The sequence below is a fragment of the Vanacampus margaritifer genome, chromosome 1 (genome assembly GCF_051991255.1).
Source record: "Vanacampus margaritifer isolate UIUO_Vmar chromosome 1, RoL_Vmar_1.0, whole genome shotgun sequence".
Classification (NCBI taxonomy): Eukaryota; Metazoa; Chordata; class Actinopteri; order Syngnathiformes; family Syngnathidae; genus Vanacampus; species Vanacampus margaritifer.
In genome coordinates, this window is record NC_135432.1 from 12,075,861 (window position 1) to 12,101,645 (window position 25,785).

Consider the following 25,785-nt stretch of genomic DNA (forward strand, 5'->3'; position numbering starts at 1 on the left):
CAGCCAGAGCCGTGAGGCTGTCAGGAGACCCGAGGAAGGACCAAAGAAAAGAAAGGAAAGTGAAATCCAGCACCGACCAGACACCACCCACCGGGCCACCAACCAGAGTCCTTCACCAACCCCAGAAACATCCAAACACCCCCCCCCCCCACGACAACCCCGCCCCCCATCCACCCCAACCCAGCCCCAGCCGATAACAACCCTGCCAAATTCAAATGGTAAAAAAAAATCACTTAACATATACAACAAGGCTTCAAAATTGTAATAAAAAAATTGGGCCATTTTCCCTGCTCCCTTGAAAATGTGGACATGTTTGTTGAAAGTGCTGAAATCATGCCTTGCTCAAATGTCAATAAAATACCTCCTCTGACTTTCAATTTAATAAATAAATCCCACCGGCTTTTCCAATGTGTGACAACGAGGCACTCGAAAGCAGCCACGCCAACTGCAACTCCTCTGAGATGCCAAGTTTTGGCTTTGCACAAGATACAAGTGCGTTATCATGTTTCAGCCATTTCCCCCCCAATTCAGTGGCCGTTTCGTGCAAGCATATATGAAGTGGGCAAACACGTGAATAATGAAAGTCTATATCACGACACTCAAATTAATTGTGTCTTTTGCATGCAAATGACAAACTCACAGACTCATTTTGACCTATACTAGGCATAATAAAGCAGTGCGGGCAAAAGTTGGATTTTAATGGCATATGGGTCATTTTACCATAACACCTCTCTGACACATATCAAGTCATTTTCTTGGTAAGGGAGTGTCGCTTGCGTGTGCAGTACATGAAGTTTGTCGGCCGCTCTATTATCAACCTGTTATCGTGCTCAGCAGGCTGCCGCAGTAGATGATCACTTGTGCATGCAAGCAAGCATGCAGCTCCCGTGCCCGTTATGTAAAGATATTACGGGCCCGTCGTTGCATGGCGAGATGCTGAGGCGTGTGTGCGTGCGCGTGCGTGCGTGATCATTTTGACGCGTATATTTGTTTGATGGTCCTTGCTGCGCATGAGGGCCACGCTGGCGCATGTGAGTTAATTGCGGGATTTAGCGTCAATCCGCCGATTTTGACGCGCAAGAGGGCTGGGAGCGGAGAGCCCGCCCTCAAAAGCTCGCCGCTGCCTGCAGAAGACACGTCCACCGAACGCGAATTGGTCGTTTTTTTGGTGCTCTGCGGAACCGAGGCGAGAGAGAATGAAGAGCGGAAGCTCATCATGATTTAATCCGCGCAAGCTGCCTCGCAAGCGGCCATCTGTCCACGTTGTGAGATAACTCGAATAAGCGGAGGGTAAGAAAAAAATAAATAAAGAAGGGGCGGTGCGAGCTGAAGTCAAAAGCGGAGAAGTAACGGGTCGTGCGTGCGATGCCATCCGCGGAAGAGGAGGCACAGGCGGGCATGAGAGGAGGCACAGCGGGGGCGGCTCGGACCTCGCCCCCGGAACAAGCTCCCGCAGGAGAACGCGCGGTGGGCGCCCTGTGGTCCTTCGCCAAATGCCTGGGCGCGCTCGTGCCCGTCTACCTGGCTGGATATTACGGCCTCGGTATCACCGTGGTCCTGGTCGGGCTCGTCGTCTACATGGGATGGAAGCACAGCCGACAGGATAAAGCGAGGAGGCTCAACGCGGCCATGTACCTCTTGGAAAACGAGATGGAGTTCACGACGGAGAAGATCTTCCGACTCAAACGGGATCTGCCTCCCTGGGTAAGGACTATGAAGTCAACTCCCACCGCGTGGCCATTCTCCGCAGTTTCGCGTGTCAAAGTCAGCCTGAGGTGCCCACTGTGTATCGCTTATTGGGTGCTTATTATTACCTCTTAATAAGACCTCAGAGCAAGTTTGTTTTAATTTAGCCTCCTCCCTTGACTAGCACATTTTTAAGTATGCAGTGCCTAGTTAATTCGTCTATTCCCAACTGAATAGGATTTGACGCCAGTGGGAAAAGAGACATTTGGAGATTACACATGAAGAAAAAAATGCATGGAGTAGCTCATGAACTTATGAGCGGTGGACCAGGACCACCATATCTGGAAAGAAAGCGTGAGAGGATAAGCTACTGTATATGTGTGTGTGTGTGTTAGAGAGAAAAAGACAATCGAATGATCTCAGACGCACAGTGTGAGCTGAGAAAGGTGCAATTGCCACTAACACACCCACGAGAGCTAATTACTGAAATCTGAAGTAGCTGCTTGGACCTTTTCCAGGGCCCAAAAGGGTACACATGTTCCCAAGCTGTAAAACATCAAGTGTCAGGGGTGCAAAATCCATTGTCGCCTTCAGTGTGATCTACTGCTTTCGGAGTGTGTTTTTGGCTGCAGTTCCTGCCATTTCTCTTTCATTCTCATGCCATTGTCACTTGACAAATTGCATCAGAATTAGCATTCAACATTCAGGAAAAGAGAAGTTTAATTATATTAGAGTCCAGTTGCTTCGAATTTCTAATGAAAATTAACCATCAACCTTATGAAACCTTTATTTACGAGACAGCCAATGTTTTTAAGTAGCATTTTAACATTTTCAAATAGAGATACTATGCTTTTTTTTCAGGACCGATACCGATTATCGGTAGTCAGGGAGGTCAATAACCGATATTTGAAGCCGATATACATTAGCAGAAAAAAAAGTTGGTGTCAATTTTTATTAATAAAACAATAATAAAAACTCCAGCACTTGACTGCTTAACTCATTCACTCCCAGCCATTTTCACAGAAGCAATCCCCTTCGCTCCTGGCTGTTTTACTGGATTTTGACTGATTTTGCAAGGCCCACAGAATATTGTGTTCTATTGCTATAAAAACATGGAACCTACAAAAAGAAAGATTAGAGTCTTCTTTCATCAGGAAAAAAACTATTTGTATCTGTTTTCGTTTTGCAGCAATTAGCATTAGAATATATCTTAGGCTATTAGGTTAGCCCGCGAGCTAAACTAATAGCCCGCAAGCTAACAGTTAGCTCACGGGCTTATAGATGCTAATTGCTGCTTATTGGCTGTTAGCACTGCACGAGCAACCAATCAGATGGTGCTGTGGGCGGAGGGAGTCAACAGCCGCTGACTCAGAGCAGACGGAGGAAAAAAGCGCCCGTCGGAGTAAAAATAACAGTTTTTAATATATCGGCCATCAAAACAAAAAAGAGGCCGATGCACATTCATATTGGACATACGTCACATACCGTACCATTTTATCAATAAGACAACAATACAGTAAACAACAAATTATATTCTCATCATTAAATTCATATAAGTATTCAGGTCTACTTTTTTTATGTTTACTTATTGTTGCTTTAGCCAAACACAAAATGAGCAGCTAGGCCAAAAATGCATGTGATACTTTGTCACAGTACCTTAAATTTCCATTTCCAAGGCTCATCATCAACTTTTTCCTCTTTACCCTCACTGATGTCCACAAAAAAAAAAAAAAGCATAAATAGCCAAATACAAAGCAAAACACGTGCAGTTAATCGTTTTAGATGCTAAGTCTCAAATAATATGATCTTTGTTCCCTAAAATGTCGGTTGGACCGACTTTGGAGTTTTTGCTGTATTCAAAACAACTATGCTGAGGAATTAATATGTTGTTCCCAATGATTCTACTATATAAGCTGCTGATCATTTCACGCTTCCTGTCTGACCTTTGTTAATTCTTTACAGGTCAACTTCCCAGATGTGGAAAAAGCAGAGTGGCTGAACAAGGTCAGTTTTTATTTATTTATTTATTTATGGCGACCAGTTTAGGGCATACAGTATATAGGCCATAGATATTCTGGACAAACAATTCTTAATGTTTCATAATTCACTTGAATATTTTGAACATTTTGCACCTACTCAGTAAAGAATGCTTTTGTGGACTTGAGATGACCCCCGCTTCCTTTTGCACCCTCTCCATCAGCGCAGCGCCGACTATTCACTTGTGTAATTAAGCTGCAGGGAAAGTGGCTGGAACGATATCTCAGCCTTTCTGCCAGTGCGCAAACCTCACATCAACAAAGGCAAAATGTGGATGTGAATACTAATACTGCGAATGTCCTTGTGGAAGGAAAAATATGATGAACTTTAATGTCAGAGGCCTACATTGTCTTGAGAGTAATTGGTTGAATTTGTTTTTCAATAGTGCAGATTTTTCTTCTTCGTAGCTTGAACGTTCTACAGTTCTGCAGATGAAGATATTGTCTCGCAGTTTTGATCTGTGCCGCATGATCACACTCATGATTTTCGGTGGCCGTGTGACACACTGTAAGCCTGAACGCGTCACCATGCGGGCTCATGAGGAGTTTGGAGGTGCAGGTCAGCGGAGCGTTAAAGCCCTACGGTGGCCTCACGCTACACTTCACACCCAAATGCTGACGTTAACAACACCGGCGTGTTGGATGGGAGCTTTTTAGAAAATGAACGTTGTTTTCGTGTTGTGAGTTGAAGGTGGAAACCTGAAAATCTGCATATGTTTTTCATTGAATTTGTTAAATAACAAAACTGAATTAGTGATGATTGAGAGCAGCATTTAGGTTGTTTTCGCTGCGATGCTTTTTTTTTTTTGCAGCTGCAACGGAAACAACCAGCTTGTGTTTACCACACTTTTGCCCTTTGCTGTGATGTGTGGGTGGATAGTTGCTTTGTTCAAGAACTCATTCCTGCCGACATCCATCAAATTATTTAATAACCGACATTAACTAAGTGGTGCAATATATATATATAGGAGTGTGTGTGTATTATTTATTTTTTATATATTTATTTTATTTATTATTTATTTATTTTAATTATCTCTCTATTCTGTTGTTTTTCTTACTGTAAACTACTGCTGCACTTCTTATTTAATTTTGATTTCATCTCTTTCTATTCTGTTGTTTTTTCCTTACTGTAAACTGCAGCTGGACGGAGTCCAGGAAAAAGTTCCCCACGGGGAAAATAAAAGTATATCGTATCGTATCGTATCGTATCGTACATGTAGTATGAAGAGAAAAGCCGAAAGGAAAAAAAAAGAAGAAGATTCATCTTACTTTTATTTAATCAGGAAATATTCGTTGAGACAATAATAAGTTCTATGCAGCCTTGCTAGTTTCAATACAATATTCTGGTTAATATTGCGTTAGTGGAATATGACTTAAGGATCCAGCCGTTTTGATCAATATCAAAAGGCGGCCATTTTGCCACTTGCTATCAAGTGAAAATTACATCAAAGTTGCTCAGGTCTCAGGTAACCACCACTCACAGTTCAGCTTCAGAAAACAGCTGAGTGGTGATTGGCCGTTGCCTGAGCCCTGAGCAACTGTGATGTCATCTTAAGTCAGCAGCAAGTGGCAAAATGGCCGCCCCCTGAGATGGACCAGATTTTGCTGCATTACTCATATTCCACAAATGCAATATTAATCAAAATATCATGTCAAAATATAACTTATTATTGTCAATAAATGTTTGCGGTTGACTTTTCTTTTAAGGGGATTTTAGCTCAAAGAAATTTTGTTATTTTCTATTCTATTTTTTTCTGACAAAAAAATTCAGAAAAACAGTCTGAATTTTTTTCTTCAGAAAAACAGGAGGAAAAAATACTCAGAAAAACAGGGCAAAAAAATATTTTAAAAAACAGGAAAAAAAAATTCAAGAAAACAGAAAAAAAATATTAAAATATTATTATTATTTAAAAAATGTACTCTGAAAAACAGAGCTGGTGTTCTGTTTTTCAGAGTAAATTTTTTAATATTTTTTTTTACCACTGAACTCCAAGTGACTTGTTGCAGACTCGCTAATAGCAGAAGCAGACACTTTCCCGCATAGCTCCATATGCAATAAGATGGTCATGTTTACTTACTGGCTCTCACTAAAGGAATGAATGTGTATACTGTATTGTGGTTTGTTCTCTAATCTCTGAGGGAAAATCCTTTCAAAAAAAATATTCAGAAAAACAGAAAAATAATTATTTTATAAAACAGGGAACAATTACTCAGAAAAACTGAAAAAAAAATATTCAGAAAAACAGAGGAAAAATTTTTTAACAGAAAAAAACAAAAAAAAACTGAGAAAAAATATTCAATAAAACAGAAAAAAATCAATAAACAGAAAAAAATACTCCAAAAAACAAAGCTCCCCCCCCAAAAATTAGTCAGAAAAACAGGACTTTTTTTCCCCCCAAGTGAATGCAATACGCTTCCGTGCTTTTATATTTAGCTTTAATCAATAAACCTTCTTTGTGTAGATCCTGCAGCAAGCGTGGCCCTTCATAGGCCAGTTTCTGGAAAAGTTACTTCTGGAGACCATCGCCCCAACCATCCGAGCCTCCAGTATTCATCTGCAAACCCTCAGCTTCACCAAAGTCAATCTAGGGGACAAGGTATCGGCTTGGCCCCCATGCATCTTAAAAAATGAGCAGTTGTTGACCAGAAAAATGCCTGTTTGCCTTTGGTGTGTGTAATCGCAGCTGTTGTGTTCACAGGCTTTAAAAGTAGTCGGCGTGAAGGCTCACACAGAACACGATAGGAGACAAGTCATGTTGGATTTGTACCTCAGGTAATTTTGTGTATGAAACCAGTCTGTCTAGTCAGACAGTGAGATGGTCCTTCAGCTCAAGAAGTTTGTCCTTGCGTGTTTATTTAAGACAAAACAGTCTCATAATCTCATCACATCAGCTGCTTTCCTTATTTAAACACGCGTCTTCCTGCAGCTATGCTGGTGACACCGAGATCAACGTAGAAATCAAAAAGTACTTCTGCAAAGCTGGCGTCAAAGGAATTCAGGTATGGACATACAGTGGTGCCTTGAGATGACCATTCCCGTATCTCAAATCATATTTCCTCATTGAAGTAAATTCCAGTCTCCCTATAAAATAAATATTTTTAATAAATATAATAACATTCTATAATATTGTACTTAACAAAAACATAGAGTCATAGTATAATCGAATAGAATGTAAAAATAATTTGCAATAAATTAATTGCAGCTCCTTTTGGGTTGCGTGACTTGGCCACCGGGGGCAGTATAATACAATTATGAAGCCAAACAAAGAGTTTCACTAAACGAGTACACCAGTGCACTGAAGCAGCCCGCTAACTGTTGGGCCATGTTTGTGTCACTCATATCTCAAGGCACCACTGTGCAGCATAACATTTTCTCACACCGACGTTGTAGTTCAGTGAATGATCCCAGTGCTTTCCTCCAAAGCTCAATGGCAAGCTTCGTGTGATCCTTGAGCCTCTGATTGGAGACATTCCGCTAGTTGGAGCCATCACCATGTTCTTTATCCGCCGACCGGTGAGTTTCACTTCGGCTAACTTTCACTCAAGTCAGCATTATTTTACAGATTTCTCACCTTGGAACAAATAAAAGTGTGTGTTTATTTTTTGGAAACAGAAAAACTCTGTAAAATGTGTATCACTTGTCACAAGCGCAACCTTTAACCATGAAAATGCGCAAAAACACTTTAAGTCCAAAATAGGAACATGGTGAAATGTTAGAGTGTTAGAGTGTTGCTGCACTGTGATTGGTCTGTCCTAGCTTTGGGTGTGTGTCATAGGGAAATGTTAACTGCTTCTCATTTGCATATGGTTTCTCAACTCTCATTGTGTGATAGAAACTGGACATCAACTGGACTGGCCTGACCAACCTATTGGATATTCCTGGATTGAAGTGAGTTGACAATTTCACGTTTCACCCTGCACTGCACAGCAAAGTTGCAAATATGCTGCAATGGAGAGATCCACAATCAATTGCATCAAAGTGAGATTTTTTTTTTTTTAACTCATTCACTGCCATTGATGGCTCTAGATGTCAAAAATTCATTTGAACTATTTCTATTAGTTTAACATTTGTTTCTACTTTTGTCAACAAGCGTATGAAAACCTATATTTTTTTATTGTACATTTAGAACAGATATAAAATAAGTGATTAATTGTGAGTTAACTAGTGAAGTCATGCGATTAATTACTATAAAAAAAAATTAATCGATTTTTTAATAATCTGTAAGTCGCGTCAGGCGATTAAATTTTTAAATTGTAATTAATCACATGACTTCAATAGTGATATCTGCTCTAAATGTACAATATTTTTTTCTAGGTTTCCATACTATTGTTAACAAAAGTGGAAAAAAAAGATAAAATTTTAATTTTTGACGTCTATAGCCGTCAATGGCAGTGAATGAGTTAATATTTTTGCCTCCTTCGTGCTACTTATTGACGTAACCAAAATATTAAAATATTATTCATTTTGATGCAGTGCACTACTACATAACAGCAATAATGAACAACATTTACTAATATTATTAATATTATTAATACCGCTCATGGTGTTAGTAAAAAACAAGTATTATTTTGCAGTTGTTTGAGACATATTCAAGTAAATATGTTATTCACTGTATTTTGGCATTTAAATCATTGCAGAATTTGGTTTGATGCCAGCCTTGCATGTTGCAACTTGTTGCAATAATATTTTTGTCTTTATAACCCACCTCATTTTAAGACTTCATTCATTTGAAGGCCCCATAATTCATTGTCTTTAAACAATGTAAATTCATCCTAAATGTACGGAAGCATATTGCATTCACTTGGAAACAAAAAAAACAACTCCTGTTTTGAAGACAATTTTTTGGGGGAACTTTGTTTTATTGAGGTTTTTTTTTTTTTCTGTTTTTCAGAATTTTTTTTCCATAAAAAAATATTCCGAAAAACAGGCTGGAAAAAATTATTCAGAAAACCAGGAGGAGAAATTACTGAGAAAAACAGTAACGTGGGGTGGGGGGTTGTGGGGAGCAGAAAAAAAAATATTTAAAAAAACTGAAAAAAAAAAAAAAAGTATATTTTTTTTTCAGTTTTTTTAAATATTTTTTTTATGCAATAAAATTTTGCATATGCAATAAGATGGTCATGGTTACTTACTGGCTCTCAATAAAGGAATGAATGTTTATACTGTATTGTGGTTTGTTCTCTAATCTCTGAGGAAAAACCCCTTTAAAAAAATTTTTTTTATAAAACAAGAGAAAATTACTCTGAAAAACAGGAACAAAAATATTCAGAAAAACAGAGGAAAATATATTTAAAAAATAAAATAAAATAAATAAAAAATAAAAAAACAGGGGAAAAAATCAAACAAAACAATAATACTAATAATGTAATAATACTCAAAAAACAAAGCTCCCCCCAAAAATTTGTCAGAAAAACAGGACTTTTTTTTTTTCAAGTAAATGCAATACACTTCCGTATGAATGTGATTAAAATAAATAAATAAATGGGAGTGGAACCGTCAAAAATGACACAAGCTCATTTTTCAAAATTCAAATGAGTGAAAATGCAATTTTGGCAACACTGTTATGGTGATAAATAACATGTCAGTTTCAAAATTGCATTGTCACTGTGTACAGCCAGCGAGTGTTGGCTACGATTTTGAAAGCCGTCACTGTTTGCAGCGCTGTAGACGCTTCCTGTTTTGTCCGTGTGTCCCTTCCCCGTGTGTCCCCAACATCATCCTTGCATTCATTGCAGTGCCATGTCGGACACTATGATAATGGATGCAATAGCCTCCCAGCTGGTCCTCCCCAACCGTCTCACCGTTCCCCTGGTGGCCGACCTGCAGGTTGCGCAGCTCCGCTCCCCTCTCCCAAGGGTAACCGTCTCTGTCATACATGGCCTGGGGAACTGACGCAATTCCAGAAAACGCATAACCTGAATGCCACGCGGCAGACTGGAATTGATGCCTTTCTGCACCTGTCTGCAAATATTAGGGAGTTGTGCGTATACACCTGCTGGAGGCCGAGGATCTGACCGCTAAGGACACCGTCATCAAGGGCCTGATTGATGGCAAGTCAGACCCGTATGCTGTGCTTCGTGTGGGAACACAAATCTTTACCTCACATCATGTGGACAGCAACCTCAACCCACAGTGGAGGGAAATGTATGAGGTGAGAGTGGTGTGTTTTTATGAAAATATTGTGCTTTTTTACATAACAACAATGCGTATAATCAACCTACAATCTCTAATACCACTTAATATTGAGGCACTTATTATTATTACTATCCACATATTGACTCGGTTCACAAACGTGGATTTTAAACATAGAAGGGCCAAAACATGCCTTGTGAAAATTAAACTGCACAAAAAAAAACTAGCCGCCAGAGGGTGCTAGAACTGCACAAAAGGAAATCAAGCTGACTTTGTTTTTTTAACAGATGTGTGCTGCTTTTAATATCGTGGCATGATGATGACAATATTGTGGCAGGTTTAATATCGCGATTTCATGATATATATATGATACGATTGTAGAGTACATTTGACCCTAAAAAGAGTTTATTTGGTCCTACTCTAAACAGAGTCAAATTTACACTTGGAAGAGAGTAAAATAATCAGATTCAATTTTGCTCAAAGTATTTTTATAGTGTAATTGCCTATCCCATGACAAAAACCTATCAATTTTTATTTTTTTTATTTTAGAATGACTTTTTTCTTTTAATACATTTTATTAGTTTATTTATTATTTTAAAAAGTTACACAAGGGTTGAGGAATGAACACACAACCTTCAGCTTGGGAAACAGCCACTCTACCACTTGAGCTATGTCACTCCTTTTGCCTACTTTTTGCTAACATCCAAAAGGAGACCAAAAAACGATGAGGTACGAATATTCCAGCTGACACAAGCGACATACTAATTAAAACACAGTAGGGGTGGCATGGCTCAGGAAGTAGATTGGCTGTCTGAAGTTGCGGGTTTGTTGTTCCTCAACCCTTGAGTGACTTTACAAAAAAAAAAAAAGTAAAATTTTGTCTATCCTTGCAAAATCTTTACTAGTTTTTTTTCATGGGATAGGCAAATTCTCTTGTCCAGACTAAAAATAAATTGATTAAAATTTAATTACTGTACTTATCCTCTTCCATGTTTAAATTTTACTCTGTTTAGAGTGGGACCAAATAGCCTTTTTTTTTTTGTTGAGTAAAATCTACTCTACAAAATTGCCTGTGTAGCCTACAAGGAAGATGCTAGCTAGACGATGGTAGCATCCACTTTATCAGGTCGTAGTAGTGGTATTTGCTCGATCGTTGACAGTTGATTGGGGTGTGGTTTCAGTGCATTCAGTAGAACAGCTTGATTTTTCAGTCTCCCAACCTGAAGTTGCGGGTTTGTTGTTCCTCAACCCTTGAGTGACTTAAAAAAAAAGAAAACTAGTAAAATTTTGTCAAAATCTCTCCTTGCAAAATATTTACTATTTTTTTTCATGGGATACTCAAATTCACTTGTCCACACTAAAAATACTTTGATTAAAATTTAAATATTGTACTTATTCTCTTCCAAATACGCCCACGACATGAGATAGGTGGCGTTACCGTGGTAACCGAGTGCTGTACTTCATCGAACGTATGAGTCGGCATAACGGTTTATTTGGTGCTGCTTTGACTTCTTCTAGTGAATGATTCAGTAAGTTTCTGACTTTGCACTGCGCACGCTTTCAGAGATAAACACTTTCGTGGAGATTTGATCTTTACTTGAAGCAGGAAATCGCAACTTCTGTGATAAGCAAGTCTTTGCGGAAACGTTTCTCTCATGGGTATGTTTGTCTTCTCCCTTGGTTGGGGACAAACATTTGTGCCACTTAAAAGTTCAACCAAAACTCACTCTAAATTATGAAATTGAGTACAGTAGCATTTTTTTTGTGGCCATTGTGATTGTGTTGTCTTGTTGTGATGTGTTGCTCAGTGTTTACTGTGTGTGTGTGTGTGTGTGTTGTCCATTGATGTGACTGCGCGTGTGTCAGGTGATTGTCCATGAAGTTCCTGGTCAGGAGTTGGAAGTGGAAGTCTTTGACAAAGACCCAGACCAGGATGACTTCCTGGGCAGGTATCTTACTCATTCTCATGTAATTTATGTGTCTCACATCACGTCGCATGTTTGATGGTCAATCGGTCAATCCGGTCTCGTCCGTTTCATCCAGCTTCTCGTGTCTCTTTCAGAGTGAAGGTGGATCTTGATATCGTGAAACAAGCCAGAGTTGTGGATGACGTAAGTTGCTCCTAATGGCTTTAGCGTCCAATTTGGTTTGTTTTTGTCTTGCTCGTACTTCAAGTGCTTACACTTTTAAAAAAAAAAAAGGCCGAGCAAGACTTTTGTAATCCTGTTAGCATGTGACGCCAGACGAGGGTCACATGTAAATTCTTGTGACCCTCTCTGGCACCCTCTTTGGGATTGGAATTTGTGATGAAAGGACACAAATATGTGTTGTGTTTATGTGACTGGGATGTTTTTGTGTACAGTGGTTCAATCTGAGCGATGTCCCCTCCGGCAGCGTTCACCTCCGACTGGAGTGGCTGTCTCTGCTGTCTTCTGCTGACAGGTTGACTGAGGTGAAACGAAATTATCATACAGCATTGGAGTCTTGTTTGACTTTATTCAAAATTAAATATTTTTTTTACTGGAGACACTGAATAGTCATGGTAGTATTAAATCCTAAAGTGCAGTTCAAAGCATGTTCATTTCATCATATTGGCATATTTTAAAAGAGAAGTCAACCTTTTAAACATTTCATGACAATAATTAGGCATATGTGACATGACATTCTGATTAATATTACATTTGTGGAATATGGGTTATGAAGCAAAATCCAGCCCGTTTCATCCATCCCGGAGGCGGCCATTTTGCCACTTGCTTTCACAGTTCACAGTTGCTCAAGGTCAGGCAACGATCAATCACCGCTCAGCTGTTTTCTGAAGGTGAGCTGTGATTGGTTGTTCTCTGAGCAACTGTGATGTCATTTTCACTCGACAGCAAGTGGCAAAATGGCCGCCTTCGGACAAAATAAAACGATTTTGCTGCTTAACTCGTATCCCACTAACATAATATTAACCAAAATACCATATTTATACTAATGGGGTTGCATATAACATATTATTGTAAAAAAATAAAAATAAATGTTCATTGTAATTTATTTTTGTTTCTGGCACTTTTGCATAGCAGATCCAAATGACCCAGGAACATTAGTGCTTAAAGGGATACTTTAGTCATTGAGCTATTTTCAGCAGTAAAAAGAGATTTTGTCCAGAATGAATTTGATAACTTCCTTATTTTTCTTGTACAATTAATACTTTTAAAAACTAATGTTTCCACTTGTTGTCGATTGAAGATGACATCACATGTGCTGAGGAAATAGGTAACGACCAATCATGGCTCACCTGTTCTCTGGATTTGGTCAGGAAAACTGAGCCATGATTGGTCGTTAGACTCGTTATCTACTTCCTCAGCACAGGTAATGCCATATATAAAATAATCACATTCCAGCAGGTGTTTACAGGTTTTTATTTATAGCGTTCTCATACTGTATATTTATTTAAAGTACTGTATTCATTCGTCTTTTTCTCTGTTGTATTTCACCCAATGTACACAACGCTCAATGCTAAATTATAGTCTTTAAAAAAAAATTTTTTTTACTTGTAGATCTGTTGATGGAGCAACTGTCTTATTCAGATTTAACAATACATTTTTAAATATTCTAGTTTAGTATTTAGTTTTTCCGTCCATATCAAACAGGTTTGCCGCTCCCATAACACAGATGACGCACTGCACATCGGGCCCCTTCGTCCATGGGGATCCCCACTTTTTATTTTCAAAATAAAACTTCTTGCTGGCTGATAGACCAATAAAATATTTTTTGGGTTCTGTGTGGCCCAGTCAGTACCCAATATCCCATGTACAGGTCTCAGTCCGCGACCTGGTGGTTGGGGACCACAAATAGTTGAACTCACCCGGGAGCTGTCAACCAACACTTAACATGAATGGAAATTTTAACTTATCTTTCTTGTGTCTCCTTTCTTCTTCTTTGTCCTCCAGGTGACCCAGAGAAACCAGAACCTGACCAGCAAAACCGCAGATCCACCATCAGCTGCCATCTTGGCTATCTATCTCGATCAAGCTCATGAGCTGCCTGTAAGATGGTTCTCTCTTTTATGCTGTATTTTTTAACATATGCACATTGTCATATGATTTGATCATGTTTCAGATGCGAAAAGGCAATAAGGACCCAAGTCCAATGGTGCAAATTTCCATTCAGGATACAACTAGAGAGAGCAAGGTGATTGAAAGTGTTTATTGTAACCAGGCTTGGGGAGTAACGGAATACATGTACCGCCGTTACATAATCAGATTACTTTTTTTTTTTTTTTACTGTATTCCCTTACAGTTACAGGAAAAAACGTGTATTCAGATTACAGGTACATTTAATAAAAATGAGGATTACAATTTCTATGATGAGAGAGAGAGAGAGAACGCGTGCACGCACGCCCGCGCAAGTGGGACCGTTGCTACATGTCGGGTAGGTGGGGACAAATTAACTGACTAGTCGTGTCCTCCACACGCGAGCAGTTTGAAAAAGCTTTACGGACGAGAGGAGGAAATGGCGACCGGTATTGACTGGAACTTACTCGGAGTGAACGTTTGAGCTGAGAGTCCAGCAGCATGCTACGCGCTGTAGCTTCTTGCTAGCTAGCCCGCTAGCCTAAAACCATAATGTGAGTTACACCTTACAAACAAATCTTCCTCCCACCAATTCACTATTCAAACATCATACACAACATATACACGGCTAAACTTGTGACTGGGATAAAAGTTCATTTTTCATTGGATATCTATCTATCTATCTATCTATCTATCTATCTATCTATCTATGCTTTCAGTGACAGTTCGAAAACAGCATATGGACATCAATCAATCAATCTTTCTATCTATCAATCAATCAATCAGTCAGTCAATCAATCAGTAGCCTACATGCTTTTTAATTACGCTAGCATTATTGTTATTTGCAGGCTGCCCGGGTCCCTATCACCCCCGCAAATAGCAAGGGCACATTGTATAGAATATAGATTGTGGTCATATTTATTTTTATTTTGTCTTCATGAGCATACTCTGTATTGGAGTAATCCAAAAGTAATTCAAAGTAATCAAGTTATGTTACTTTAATATCATGGTACTTGGATTACGTTACTAACTACATTTTTTAGCAGGTAACTTGTAACTGTAACGGAATACATTTTAAAAGTAACCCTCCCAACCCTGATTGTAACAGAAAATCAACTTGCTAGCGAAATGATATTTGACGCGTTTCCTCTACAGACGTGTTACGGTTGCAGCAACCCTGTGTGGGAGGATGCATTTACCTTCTTCATTCAGGATCCTCGCAAACAAGATATCGACATTCAAGTAAGTGTTTCGATGATTGACTTTCATCACTCCACCTATATTGATTTTTTTCCCCCTTCTCTCTGTTTCTTGTCCCTCAACAACATGGAAGTGTTAGCGTAGCTTCTCATGCTGTTCCTGCTGTGTGTCAAATCAGGTTAAGGATGACGACCGAGCGTTCTCACTGGGCAGTCTGACCATCCCCCTGGCACGCCTCCTGGTGTCCCCTGAACTCACCATGGACCAGTGGTTCCAGTTGGAGAATTCGGGTTCTGCTAGCCGCATCTACATCAAAATTGTTCTGAGGGTTGGTTATTTGCACAAAAGCTCATGTTGCACTGTAGGTAATCGCACAAATTCAAACCCTGCTCTATTGAAAATACAGCAGGGCAGTTAAATAGTATTTGTAATAATATTGCCACTATTACATATCTTTTTGGTACATCTATGCATATCCAATTTTCTAAATTCATGGTTGTTTAGAAGGCTTTGCAGGGTGAAAAATATTCCTCCAAACTGTCAAGCATTTTTTCAAAATGTAGAAAGCATTGCAAGAGGCTTATATTATCCATGTTGTAGTCTATTGCCTCTTTCTTGCATCATGAAGCTTCAAATTGGACCGTGTTTATCTGACAAATGCATTTTTTTTTTTTTTTCTGGAGAGCTCAGTATTGTTCATTCGGTAATTTTACCGATTTGGCCTGTCATCATCATTGCTCTCTTTTTTTTTTTTGTATGTGGGTGAGTATGTGTAGTCAAAATGCATTTGACTTCACGGCAACTTTTCTTAACTCTTCTTGCTACTGACAATCTTTTGTATGCCTCTAGGTTCTGTGGCTTAGCGATGATGCAACACCCACCACACCTTCGCCCCGCCCATTAACTCCAGGTTCAGGTCCTGGTCACGGGGGGATCACAGCACAGCTCAACCCGATGGGGCCCGGCGGGTTAGCGAAACCTCCACCGTCACGCCCGCAGCACACCACACCCGACCCTGAGTTTGCAACTGAGGTAGTCATCAAAACAGATTTGGAACAAAAATGGTCATTTTAACCCTGGAGAACCCAAGAACCCTTTTGTTCGTTAGAAAATTATGAATTATACATTAAATGACTGCTATAAGTTCACTGAACACCAAAATATATGTTTTTTCAATTGTAACCCTTTTTTTGAACTAGCTCAGAGTTGCTAATTTATCAAAATATATATATAAAACATACGCCTAGGCATTCTGCAACATGATATGAAATAGATTAACAAAAAAAACACAATTTTACCATCTGATGGTTTGCTGAGAAGATGGTTTTGTTTGGATTGATTTCCAGCTCAACAAAACAGCATGTTGCCAGCCATCTTGTCACCACCACTCTGGCTCATGTAAGTGCAATATTCATCCACTAGATGGCTCCATGCAGGGGTCAGAAGTGGCACTCTGGACTTTTGAAGTTAAATTTGTAAAAAAAAAAAAAAAGGTCTTTGTTATTTGAGTAGCAGAATTTATAGGGGCCAAATTTGACCCCGTGGGTTCTCCAGGGTTAGATAAAAAAAATATTTTTAGGAAAATATGCTGGGGAAAAAAATGGAGGTCAACCATTGGTTGTGACTACAAGGGCCAAATGATTTGAGTCTTGGGAGCGTCTCGAGCAAAAGTGGCCATACAAAATAAAAGAAAATCACCTGACCGGTGACAAACGAGGTCTCGGTTTGTGCGCCTGACCCGATTGGTTCAGTCGACATGTGGTTGTTAAACAACACTTGAGACCTCCTTAGCGAGTCACTCACATTTTAACATTATATACGAACGATGTTATGTTTGTTACGTGTTCAATAATTTGAAATATTGCTACTTATGGTAATCTTGTAGTCTAGTCTAAAATCTTATTTCATTTTTGTGTACGTGTATACATACTATAATACTTGTGACATAACTTGTTGCTAACGAAGAAAGCCTTGAAAATGAGACTTCTGTCTCTGTGTGTTTTTATTTTTTAAGGTTTTGGTTGATTGAATGATTGACTTAAAATCATAGCCCGTAAAGGTAACATGTTTTAAAACGGTTAATGGTTTCAGTTGGGAATATATTTTTTATGGAAATTGAACCTTTGTAAACCATGTTGGACAAGAAATGTAAAATAAAACTACCTCAGAGTGAAAGCCCCCCAAAAAAAAAAAGGTCTTTGTTATTTGAGTAGCAGAATTTAAAGGGGCCAAATTTGACCCCGTGGGTTCTCCAGGGTAAGCATTTAGTTGCAGGAAATGAAGAATTGTCAGATAGTGAACAATGCCTGCTTTATCCACAGGGCGTGCTTCGAATGCATCTACTGGAGGCCCAAAATCTGATAGCCAAGGACAACTTCATGGGGGGCATGGTCAAAGGGAAGAGTGACCCTTATGTCAAGATCCGTGTGGCTGGTATGACCTTCCGCAGCCACACCATCAAAGAGAACCTCAATCCAATCTGGAATGAACTCTATGAGGTTTTGTCTGTTTTATTTTAAATGTATTTATTGTGTGTGTGTGCTTGGGTGGCTCACAACAAACGTCATACAATGTTCACGTGATTCTCAGGTGATTCTGACGCAGCTTCCTGGCCAAGAGATCCAGTTTGAATTATTTGATAAGGACATCGATCAGGATGACTTTCTGGGAAGGTGAGTCCTCACTTTACAAATCGAAACGCTATCTTGCACAGCACACAACCGAGTCATCTCTTTGCAGGTTCAAACTGAATTTACGTGATATCATCAGTGCACAGTTCATCGATACGGTATGCGACATGTTGCAGAATCGATTTGAAGCTGTTTTTTTTATTTTTTATGGTTGATTCATGCCGATGTTGTTGCAGTGGTACACTTTGAATGACGTCAAGTCCGGTCGAGTTCACCTGCTGCTAGAATGGCTGCCAAGGGTGTCTGACCTACCCAGACTGGAACAGGTTTGGCTGAAAATAAAATTAAATATCACCCATAGGGAATCCCTGGAGTATTTTTCTTCACTCTGAATGAATCTCTCTTTTTTTTCTCCCACTTTTATTAAGATTCTGCAGTACCAGTCACAGCAGTTATTCCAGAACAAAGCGGTGCCGTCGGCAGCCGTGCTCTTTGTTTATGTGGAGCGTGCTCACGGCCTGCCGGTAAGACCACAAAGTGGGAACACGCACATACACATACTCACCCACATACAAAAAAAAAAATAATAATAATAATAAAAAAAATATATATATATATATATATATATATATATATATATATATATATATATATATATATAAAAAAAAGGAGAGCAATGATGACATGTCAAATCGAATGAACAATACTGAGCTCTCCAGAAAAAAAAAAAAAAAGAAAAGACCACAAAGTGGGGAAAGGTTGACTGACTGGACATCAGCATGTTTTAAGGCACGTAACAATAAGCATATTAGGGAATATAAAGTGTTACAAGTGAAGAGAATAATGCTAATAGTGGGGAATTTCTAAATTGTAATTAATTCTTATTTATTTGAAATTAATTTATTTAACATTTTTTATTTTCATAAAATATATCTGCTTGCACTTGCACGCCTGCCTTTTAAAAAAAAAAATTTTTTTTAACACTTTTCTGAATTTCAGTTGAAGAAAAATGGAAAAGAGCCAAAAATTGGAGCGGAGGTTTTTCTAAAGAACGTATCCCACCGAACTAAGGTAAGACAATGTGTGTGTGAATGCACCCTGACATGTCCTGAGGCCTGTCAAACTTTTTGCTAAGGTCTGTGAGCGCTCCACATCGCCTCGATGGGATGAAGCATTTAATTTCTTGGTTCGAGATCCCAGAGATGAAACGCTCACAATGAAGGTGAGAGTCATCGGCTTTTTCTACGGATGAGGCACACTGTAAAAAAACTAAGAATCGTTAAAAAAATGGGTAATTTTCCGGCAGCTGGTGCGCCAGAAAAATACTGTGAAATAACAGAAAATTACTTTCTCAAAACACATTTTTTTTCCTTAATTAAAGTACAGTTTTTAACTGTAATTTTAACAAGATTGTATGTAATATAACAGTATATGACCAATAAAAAGTGATTAATCTTTCAAAACATGGCCAATAACTGTTGAAAAACTAGATATTGGGTTTAAAATTGCAACAGTTTACTGTTAGGGTAATTCATTTATATAGCATTTGTCCAAGGCTCTCAAACCATTTTACATGTTGACTCGTCATTCACCTTCTAATGACACAGCATTAGGAGTTTAGCATTTTGCTCAAAGATACACAACAATTTTAGATCTCATGAAATGTATACTTGGTAGTGCTGATGCCTCAGCAGAGGAAGCATTCGTAAGTCCAATTGTTTGCTTTGGTTATTATTCATCCCTCTCAATCTTGTTAAAATTACAGTTAAAAACTGTATATTAATTATGGAAAAACAAACCTGTGTTTTTACGAGAAAGTAATTTTATGTTATTTCGTGGTATTTTTCTGGCACCCCAGCTGCCGGAAAATTACCGTTTTTTTTTACTTTTTATTTTTTTATAGTGAATATCTCATTAGATATCCTTTTAAAACAAATGATAATACAATGAATGCTACCATCTATAGGTCATTACAGAATTTTTTTTTTTATTTGTGAATTCACAAAGAAATGATGGTAAAATTTTTACAGTTAATTTCTCAGTAAATATAAATGTTTTTTCTTTCTTTTTTAGGGTTTTAAAGTTGAATTTGACATTTTATTCCCTTAAATAACAATAAATGACAAAAATTACAATACATTTGTGAACGTTTTTTAACGATTTTTAATGGAGTTTTTTTTTGTAAAAGCACAGAAATATTGTGTGTTTTTACAGTTACAGTGATTTCATGTTAATTTACATTTTACATGCAAAATCAGAGTTTATTTGGGGAAAATCAAATGGTATTTTTAAAATACAGGACATAAACTGTAAAATAAAAAGTACAATTCTGGTACATTACAGTTAAATTTTTTTTTTTTTTTTAACTGCAGCAGCCAATGAATTTGTGTGTGTTTCCCATTAGCTCTCTCATAGTTGGGGCCAGGCTCTTGGTTCTTTGACCCTCGCTCTCAGAGAGGTGATGGCTGAGCCGAATTTGGTGCTGGACCGCTGGCTTGCCTTGGATGGAGCTCTGCCCGAGAGCCAGATCCTGCTGAGGGTGACGCTCAAGGTGCTGTCAATGCTGCCTGCATATAGTTTCACTTGTACACAATGTTCTATTTTAGGTGATGATTATTTTTGCAAGTTTGCACATATTTATTTGTCATCATATCTATTTTTATTTCAAACAATGGTGATTACAAGGGATGACAAAACACTGGCTATCATATAGCTTGTACTGTAAATGAGATACTGTAAATAGTCATTGTAACATGATACGGCAGTTGCTTGTTTGCTCAAATGCAAAAGCAACATGTGCTATTGTGTTGTTGTCTTCTATTATTGCAGATCTTGGACACTCAGTTGGCGGTATGCCGCAGGGCCCCAGGGGATAATGACAGCCCCGGAGACGTCGTGGGCATTCCCAGATGGGATCCCTCCCATCTGGACCTAAGGCACCGAACTGGCTTCACTATGTGAGTAATCATTGCTCCATTGTGAATCGTATTGTAGGCTATTTGATTAGAATTAAATCACCGATGATCAATACATACCGTTGGTAATGATTGATACTAGGGGTGTGCCCAAAAAATCGATTCTCATTTAGTACGATTCAGAATCGATTTTAAATGTCCCAAAATCGATTTTATTTAAATTATTTTATACTGTCTTGTCTTTGTCTGTGTGTGCCTTTATTTAGAGCGCTGTTCATGTTGTACCCAGTTTGGCCACTGAGGGGCAGTGTGGTTCCACGCAATCTAATACACTGTTTGGTTGTCGCCACATTAGAGAGTAGAAGGAAAAAGTCACGATCAAGTTTTTCCAATAAAAGTTCTTTTTTCAGTGAGGAGCCGTTCTTTTGAGTGATAAAAGTGCCGCGTGTAGCGCGCTAATTAGCATTAGCGAGTCAGACTGGAGTAGATCATTACGATTCCTTGCACATCTATAGATTGAAGCAAAAATCATTGTCAATCAAATCATTTTGAATCAAAGAGCGTTTTCAATCGAAAATCGATTCTGAATCGAATCGCAGGCCCAAAAATCGGAATCGAATCGTGAGACAATCAAAGATTCCCACCCCTAATAGATACATTACTCAACATGTTATTTGTGGTCTTAAGGGGCAGCGATACCACAAATATTTCAAGCCAAGTGAAGCTCACCATCGCATACTCCACAGAGGAGAGCAGACTTTTCATCACCGTCCACGCTTGCAGGTCTCACTTTCTATTCCCACGTGTGATATTTCACCGCTATTTTCCACTGAGAACCGTTTGTAAAAATTTTGTGTACACACCTGCAGAGCCCTGATAGCCTGCTCCAAAGATGGAGCCGACCCTTATGTTACTTTCATGCTGCTGCCTGACAAGAAAGCAACCACTAAGAGGAGAACTGCCACCAAGAAGAGGGACCTCAACCCAGAATTTAACGAGAGGTGAGACATTAAAGCAAACATATTGTGTGTGTATTTTATTCACAGTTTTAAACAGGTGTCATTTTCTGTTCTGTGGCCTGCTGACTTTTTTTTTTTTTATGTTCTTCAAAGTAAATCTATAAGGTTGTCGAGTTATGCAGTCCTATGCCATCTTGTTTTTAAACAATTTTGTGAAGCAGACATTCCAGTAAGACTGGATTTTTTCCCCCCATTTATTTGATTTGGGTTTTGCTTGTATTAGCTGTAATTCGCCGTTTCTGTGAAAATTGCTATTTAGTAAAAATGTCAAAATAAGGCGAAGGATAAAGAATGACAGGATTTGACTTGTATCAGTGCTGTTGAAACTACTCGGTTTTAAAAAAGTATATATAAATATTTCTAAAACATATATAACTTAATAAAATGAATTTTATATTCAATAAGCAATTGAATTTCAGTGTCCTAAAAACCCAGCATTCCCCCCACGCCAGAATGGTTCGACCCAACTTTTCATATGCTACCTAGAATCACCCGTCAATCACTTGAAAACTTTATTTAAAATTCCAAAAGATGACATTTTATGTTTTATTGTATATAATTAAATTATTTATGTATTTATTTTTATTCAATTTTTTTTATTTCCAAATAAATCAAGAGACCACATAAATACAAATAGAGTTCCAAAGTTAAATAATAAATCAGATACAGCACTGGGTTTTCTTTTTTTCTTTTTCTTTTTTCTTCAATCAAAAATGCTTTGCGCTGGTTAGAAGGTACTTGGCTGAAAAAATATTTCACAGGTGTTACATCACTGAAAAAAGTTTTTTTTCCTTTTATAATACAGTATGCGTCCTTTCAGTGATGCCACTTGTGCCTTCTCCTTTTCTGTAGGTTTGACTTTGACCTCTCTTTGGAGGAGTCAGCGCAGAGGAAGCTGGACCTGTCTGTGAAAAACAGCGTCTCCTTCATGAGCAGAGAGAGGGAGCTTATTGGCAAAGTAAGCAGTGCTATCATCAACTGCATTCTGCAGTAAAACATAGTAATTAACAGCCATAGCTATACCACAACAAACTTAGTGGTATACCATTGAGTTTGACAAAACAGGTCTCAAATGCATCTAACCTCACTTCTTTTTTTTTTTACTCATTCACTGCCATTGACAGCTATAGACGTCAAAAATTCATTTTAACTATTTCTATGAGTTTAACATTTTTTCACCCACTTTTGCTAACAAGAGTATGAAAACCTAGAAAAAAAATATTGTAAATTTAGAACAGATATAAAATTTGTGATTAATCGTTAGTTAACAAGTGAAGTCATGTGATTAATTCCAATTAAAAATTGGAATCACCTGATGGGCCTAATTAAAAAAATAAAATAAATAAGGGGCGTTTACTCTTAATTAATCCCATGATAATTTTATATGTTATAAATGTACAATAAAATAATCTAGGTTTTCATAAAACATTTAATGAAATGAAGAAAAAAAAAGTTAAACTAATAGAAATAGTTCACATGAATTTTTTACGTCTATAGTCGTCAATGGCAGTGAATGAGTTAATTATCATTTAATATTGTAACATGGGAGAAAACAGTACAACGATACACAAAATTCACTGTTTGGTTCAATATTTTTTTACGTTACAAGCCCCCCCCAGTAAATTTTATTTAATTTGTGGTTTATTGAAATTACCAACATTTTTGTTTCGACCGAAAAGTACAATTTTCAAATATGGTATAGCTTTAAGTATGGTATAGCAATACCTGCCTCATTTTCTGCTGTTCATACTTAGAAGTTAGAACCATATATACAATATATGTCAAAATAAAAAGGCACCTTGAAAATCGAAAATTAATTTGATAAATCACCAATCTTCTGTGTGTTCTTATCAGTCATATCGAACAATTCTACACAGATACACGTATTATTGCGCCCCTAGAAAAGACCAATAGTGTTGAGTTGTGGTGGTGGATGGTTAGGGGGAGTCACCAAATTTGGACACGTGAGTTTTCCACCTGGCAGTGACAATAAGTACTGTTAAAGTAGTTAAGCAAATCCCACTGTCACCTCTGTGACGGTGTCAAAATACTCCACTCCCTAGGGCATATAATATGTGCATTCCTAGTTTACATTTGAAAATACATATGAACAAACAACATACACAAAGCTAGCATATTTGAAAGTTTTTTCTCAACAAGTGCCTCATTGCCTGCAGCTGCAGCTGGACCTGGACCAAATGGACCTGAAGACTGGTGTCACACAATGGTAAACATTGAAACTGCTTGATGCAATGAGGACTGTTCAAATATATGCCAACCAGTCAGCAAGTTTTTCTCTTTTTTTTGCAGGTATGATTTGGTACCAGAGTCGACCTAGAAGAAGGAATTGCTGATCTTCGGTCCTATTTAACATTTAGTGTTGCTTGTGTGTTCTGTGAATTGTGCGTGTATATTCGGCTTTAATGGCATTTTCCAACTTTGCTGAAGAAGAAGAAGAAAAAAAAACGAGAAAACATCTGCTTCATAAAACAGCAATCCATCAGTATTTATGAGGAGATGCTAGCTTGTCAGCTATATGGTTTCGCACCCTTGCTGTCTTAGACACATTCTTCAGTAGAATATTTGGCTGAATAGATGTTTAATAATGCAACTATGTTGCACAAATGACCAGTTTGTATGTTACATACAATTATATGAAAAGATCCTATATAAGCCTGTAAAAGTCCTATTATAATTGTATTCTTAAAAAGGCTTAACATCCAAAGGTATGGCAATGTTGTACAAATTTATAGCCTCCAACTTGACTGAAAGAGATTCCAATTTTGTTTTTTTACAATCTTAATACAGATGCTGATATTGCTTTGTTTGTGTGTTTATATTGTTGCCTTAAGTATTACACAACTTTGAATGGTTTATCAGCGTTTCACAACGATCTTCCAAATGAAGTTTTATATGCTTTAGCCGGAGTTTTGTGATGATTGTTGCTTTTATAAATTGAAGTATTACAAAAATGAGAACCTGGTATCTACCTTTGACGACAGAGCTATGGAACTGTAAGCAGTCTCAATCACTGTGCTTTTATGGAGATGACACTTTGACGGTACTTCAACCTCATGGCATGCTTGCTCTCTTGCATTTCTCATGCTAGGTCTTCGCTTTGTTTATCACACAAAGCAGCTGTTTTCACTGCAAGAAATTAGAAAATAGAGTAGGAAGTCGTAGTCGGACTTTTTGTGTTGCACGGCTGTCACTTTATCACGAAGACCCTCTTGACACTCATGTGCATTTGGAAAAGAAAACTGTCTTAATGGTGACATTAAAAACTGCTGTATTTTTAGAACTTAATTTACAAAATAGAATATCAGCTTTGAAGTTGTTGAATAAAGTTTGCATTCCCATGATTGGTTTGTTTGTCTTTTCATTTTAGTCAAAATGAATTCCAAATGTCCCACTATTAAGTAGTAGAATCACCTCAGTGTGTTTTGGGGCTGTGTAAGTAAAGAGCTTGTGAAGCGCCGACATACACTGGCCATTATTATTTGTAATCAAATCATGTGTGGCCAGTTACTGTTAATGGGAACGTAATATCAAGGGCGGACTTAACATTAGGGCCTGAAATTTTGAGGATGGATCGATAGATAATTAACTCATTCACTGCCATTGACGGCTATAGACGTAAAAAAATTCATTTGAACTATTTCCATTACTTTAACATATTTTCCCACTTTTTTAAAACAAGAGTATGAAAACCTAGAAAAAAATATTGTATATTTAGAACAGATATAAAATTTGTGATTGATCGTGAGTTAGCTAGTGAAGTCATGTGATTGATTACAATAAAAAAAAAAAAAAAAAATCGCCTGATGCCCCTAATTAAAAAAAAGAAAAGATTATTAAAAATGAGGAGGTGTCAGATGATTAACATTTTTAATTGTAATTAATCGCATGACTTCAATAGTCATTCGCGATTAATCACAAATTTTATATCTGTTCTAAATATACAATAAAAAAAATCTAGGTTTTCAAACTCTTGTTAACAAAAGTGGAACAAAAATTTGAAACTAATCAAAATAGTTCAAATGAATTTTTGACGTCGAAAGCCGTCAATGGCAGTGAATGAGTTTTTAATAAAGATTAATGTTTCAACTGT

At 37.8% G+C, this 25,785-nt stretch overlaps 1 protein-coding gene across 1 annotated transcript; it reads left to right on the forward strand.

Annotated features, from left to right (window-relative positions):
* Nucleotides 1–876: 876 nt before the first annotated feature.
* Nucleotides 877–25,036, forward strand: esyt1a (extended synaptotagmin-like protein 1a). The gene is made up of 31 exons (XM_077581329.1): nucleotides 877–1,704; nucleotides 3,649–3,690; nucleotides 6,185–6,319; nucleotides 6,422–6,495; nucleotides 6,650–6,722; nucleotides 7,147–7,236; nucleotides 7,556–7,611; nucleotides 9,459–9,579; nucleotides 9,698–9,874; nucleotides 11,722–11,804; nucleotides 11,918–11,966; nucleotides 12,218–12,307; nucleotides 13,788–13,883; nucleotides 13,957–14,028; nucleotides 15,066–15,152; nucleotides 15,289–15,438; nucleotides 15,960–16,142; nucleotides 17,432–17,608; nucleotides 17,700–17,782; nucleotides 17,850–17,898; nucleotides 17,977–18,066; nucleotides 18,169–18,264; nucleotides 18,740–18,811; nucleotides 18,876–18,962; nucleotides 20,145–20,291; nucleotides 20,570–20,697; nucleotides 21,343–21,438; nucleotides 21,525–21,656; nucleotides 22,527–22,632; nucleotides 23,852–23,901; nucleotides 23,985–25,036. Exons 1-31 carry the CDS (start codon nucleotides 1,366–1,368, stop codon nucleotides 24,010–24,012), a joined length of 3,258 nt encoding a protein of 1,085 aa, XP_077437455.1. The 5' UTR covers nucleotides 877–1,365; the 3' UTR covers nucleotides 24,013–25,036.
* The last annotated feature ends 749 nt before the right edge of the window (nucleotides 25,037–25,785 follow it).

What these genes read in the sequence shown, in the direction of transcription:
- esyt1a (XM_077581329.1), top strand. Translation starts at nt 1,366, where the DNA reads ATGCCATCCGCGGAAGAGGAGGCACAGGCGGGCATGAGAGGAGGCACA. An exon ending in AAGCCAGAGTTGTGGATGAC is followed by an intron (nt 11,967 to 12,217) that starts GTAAGTTGCTCC and finishes TTTTGTGTACAG; the next exon opens with TGGTTCAATCTGAGCGATGT. An exon ending in AGAGGGAGCTTATTGGCAAA is followed by an intron (nt 22,633 to 23,851) that starts GTAAGCAGTGCT and finishes CATTGCCTGCAG; the next exon opens with CTGCAGCTGGACCTGGACCA.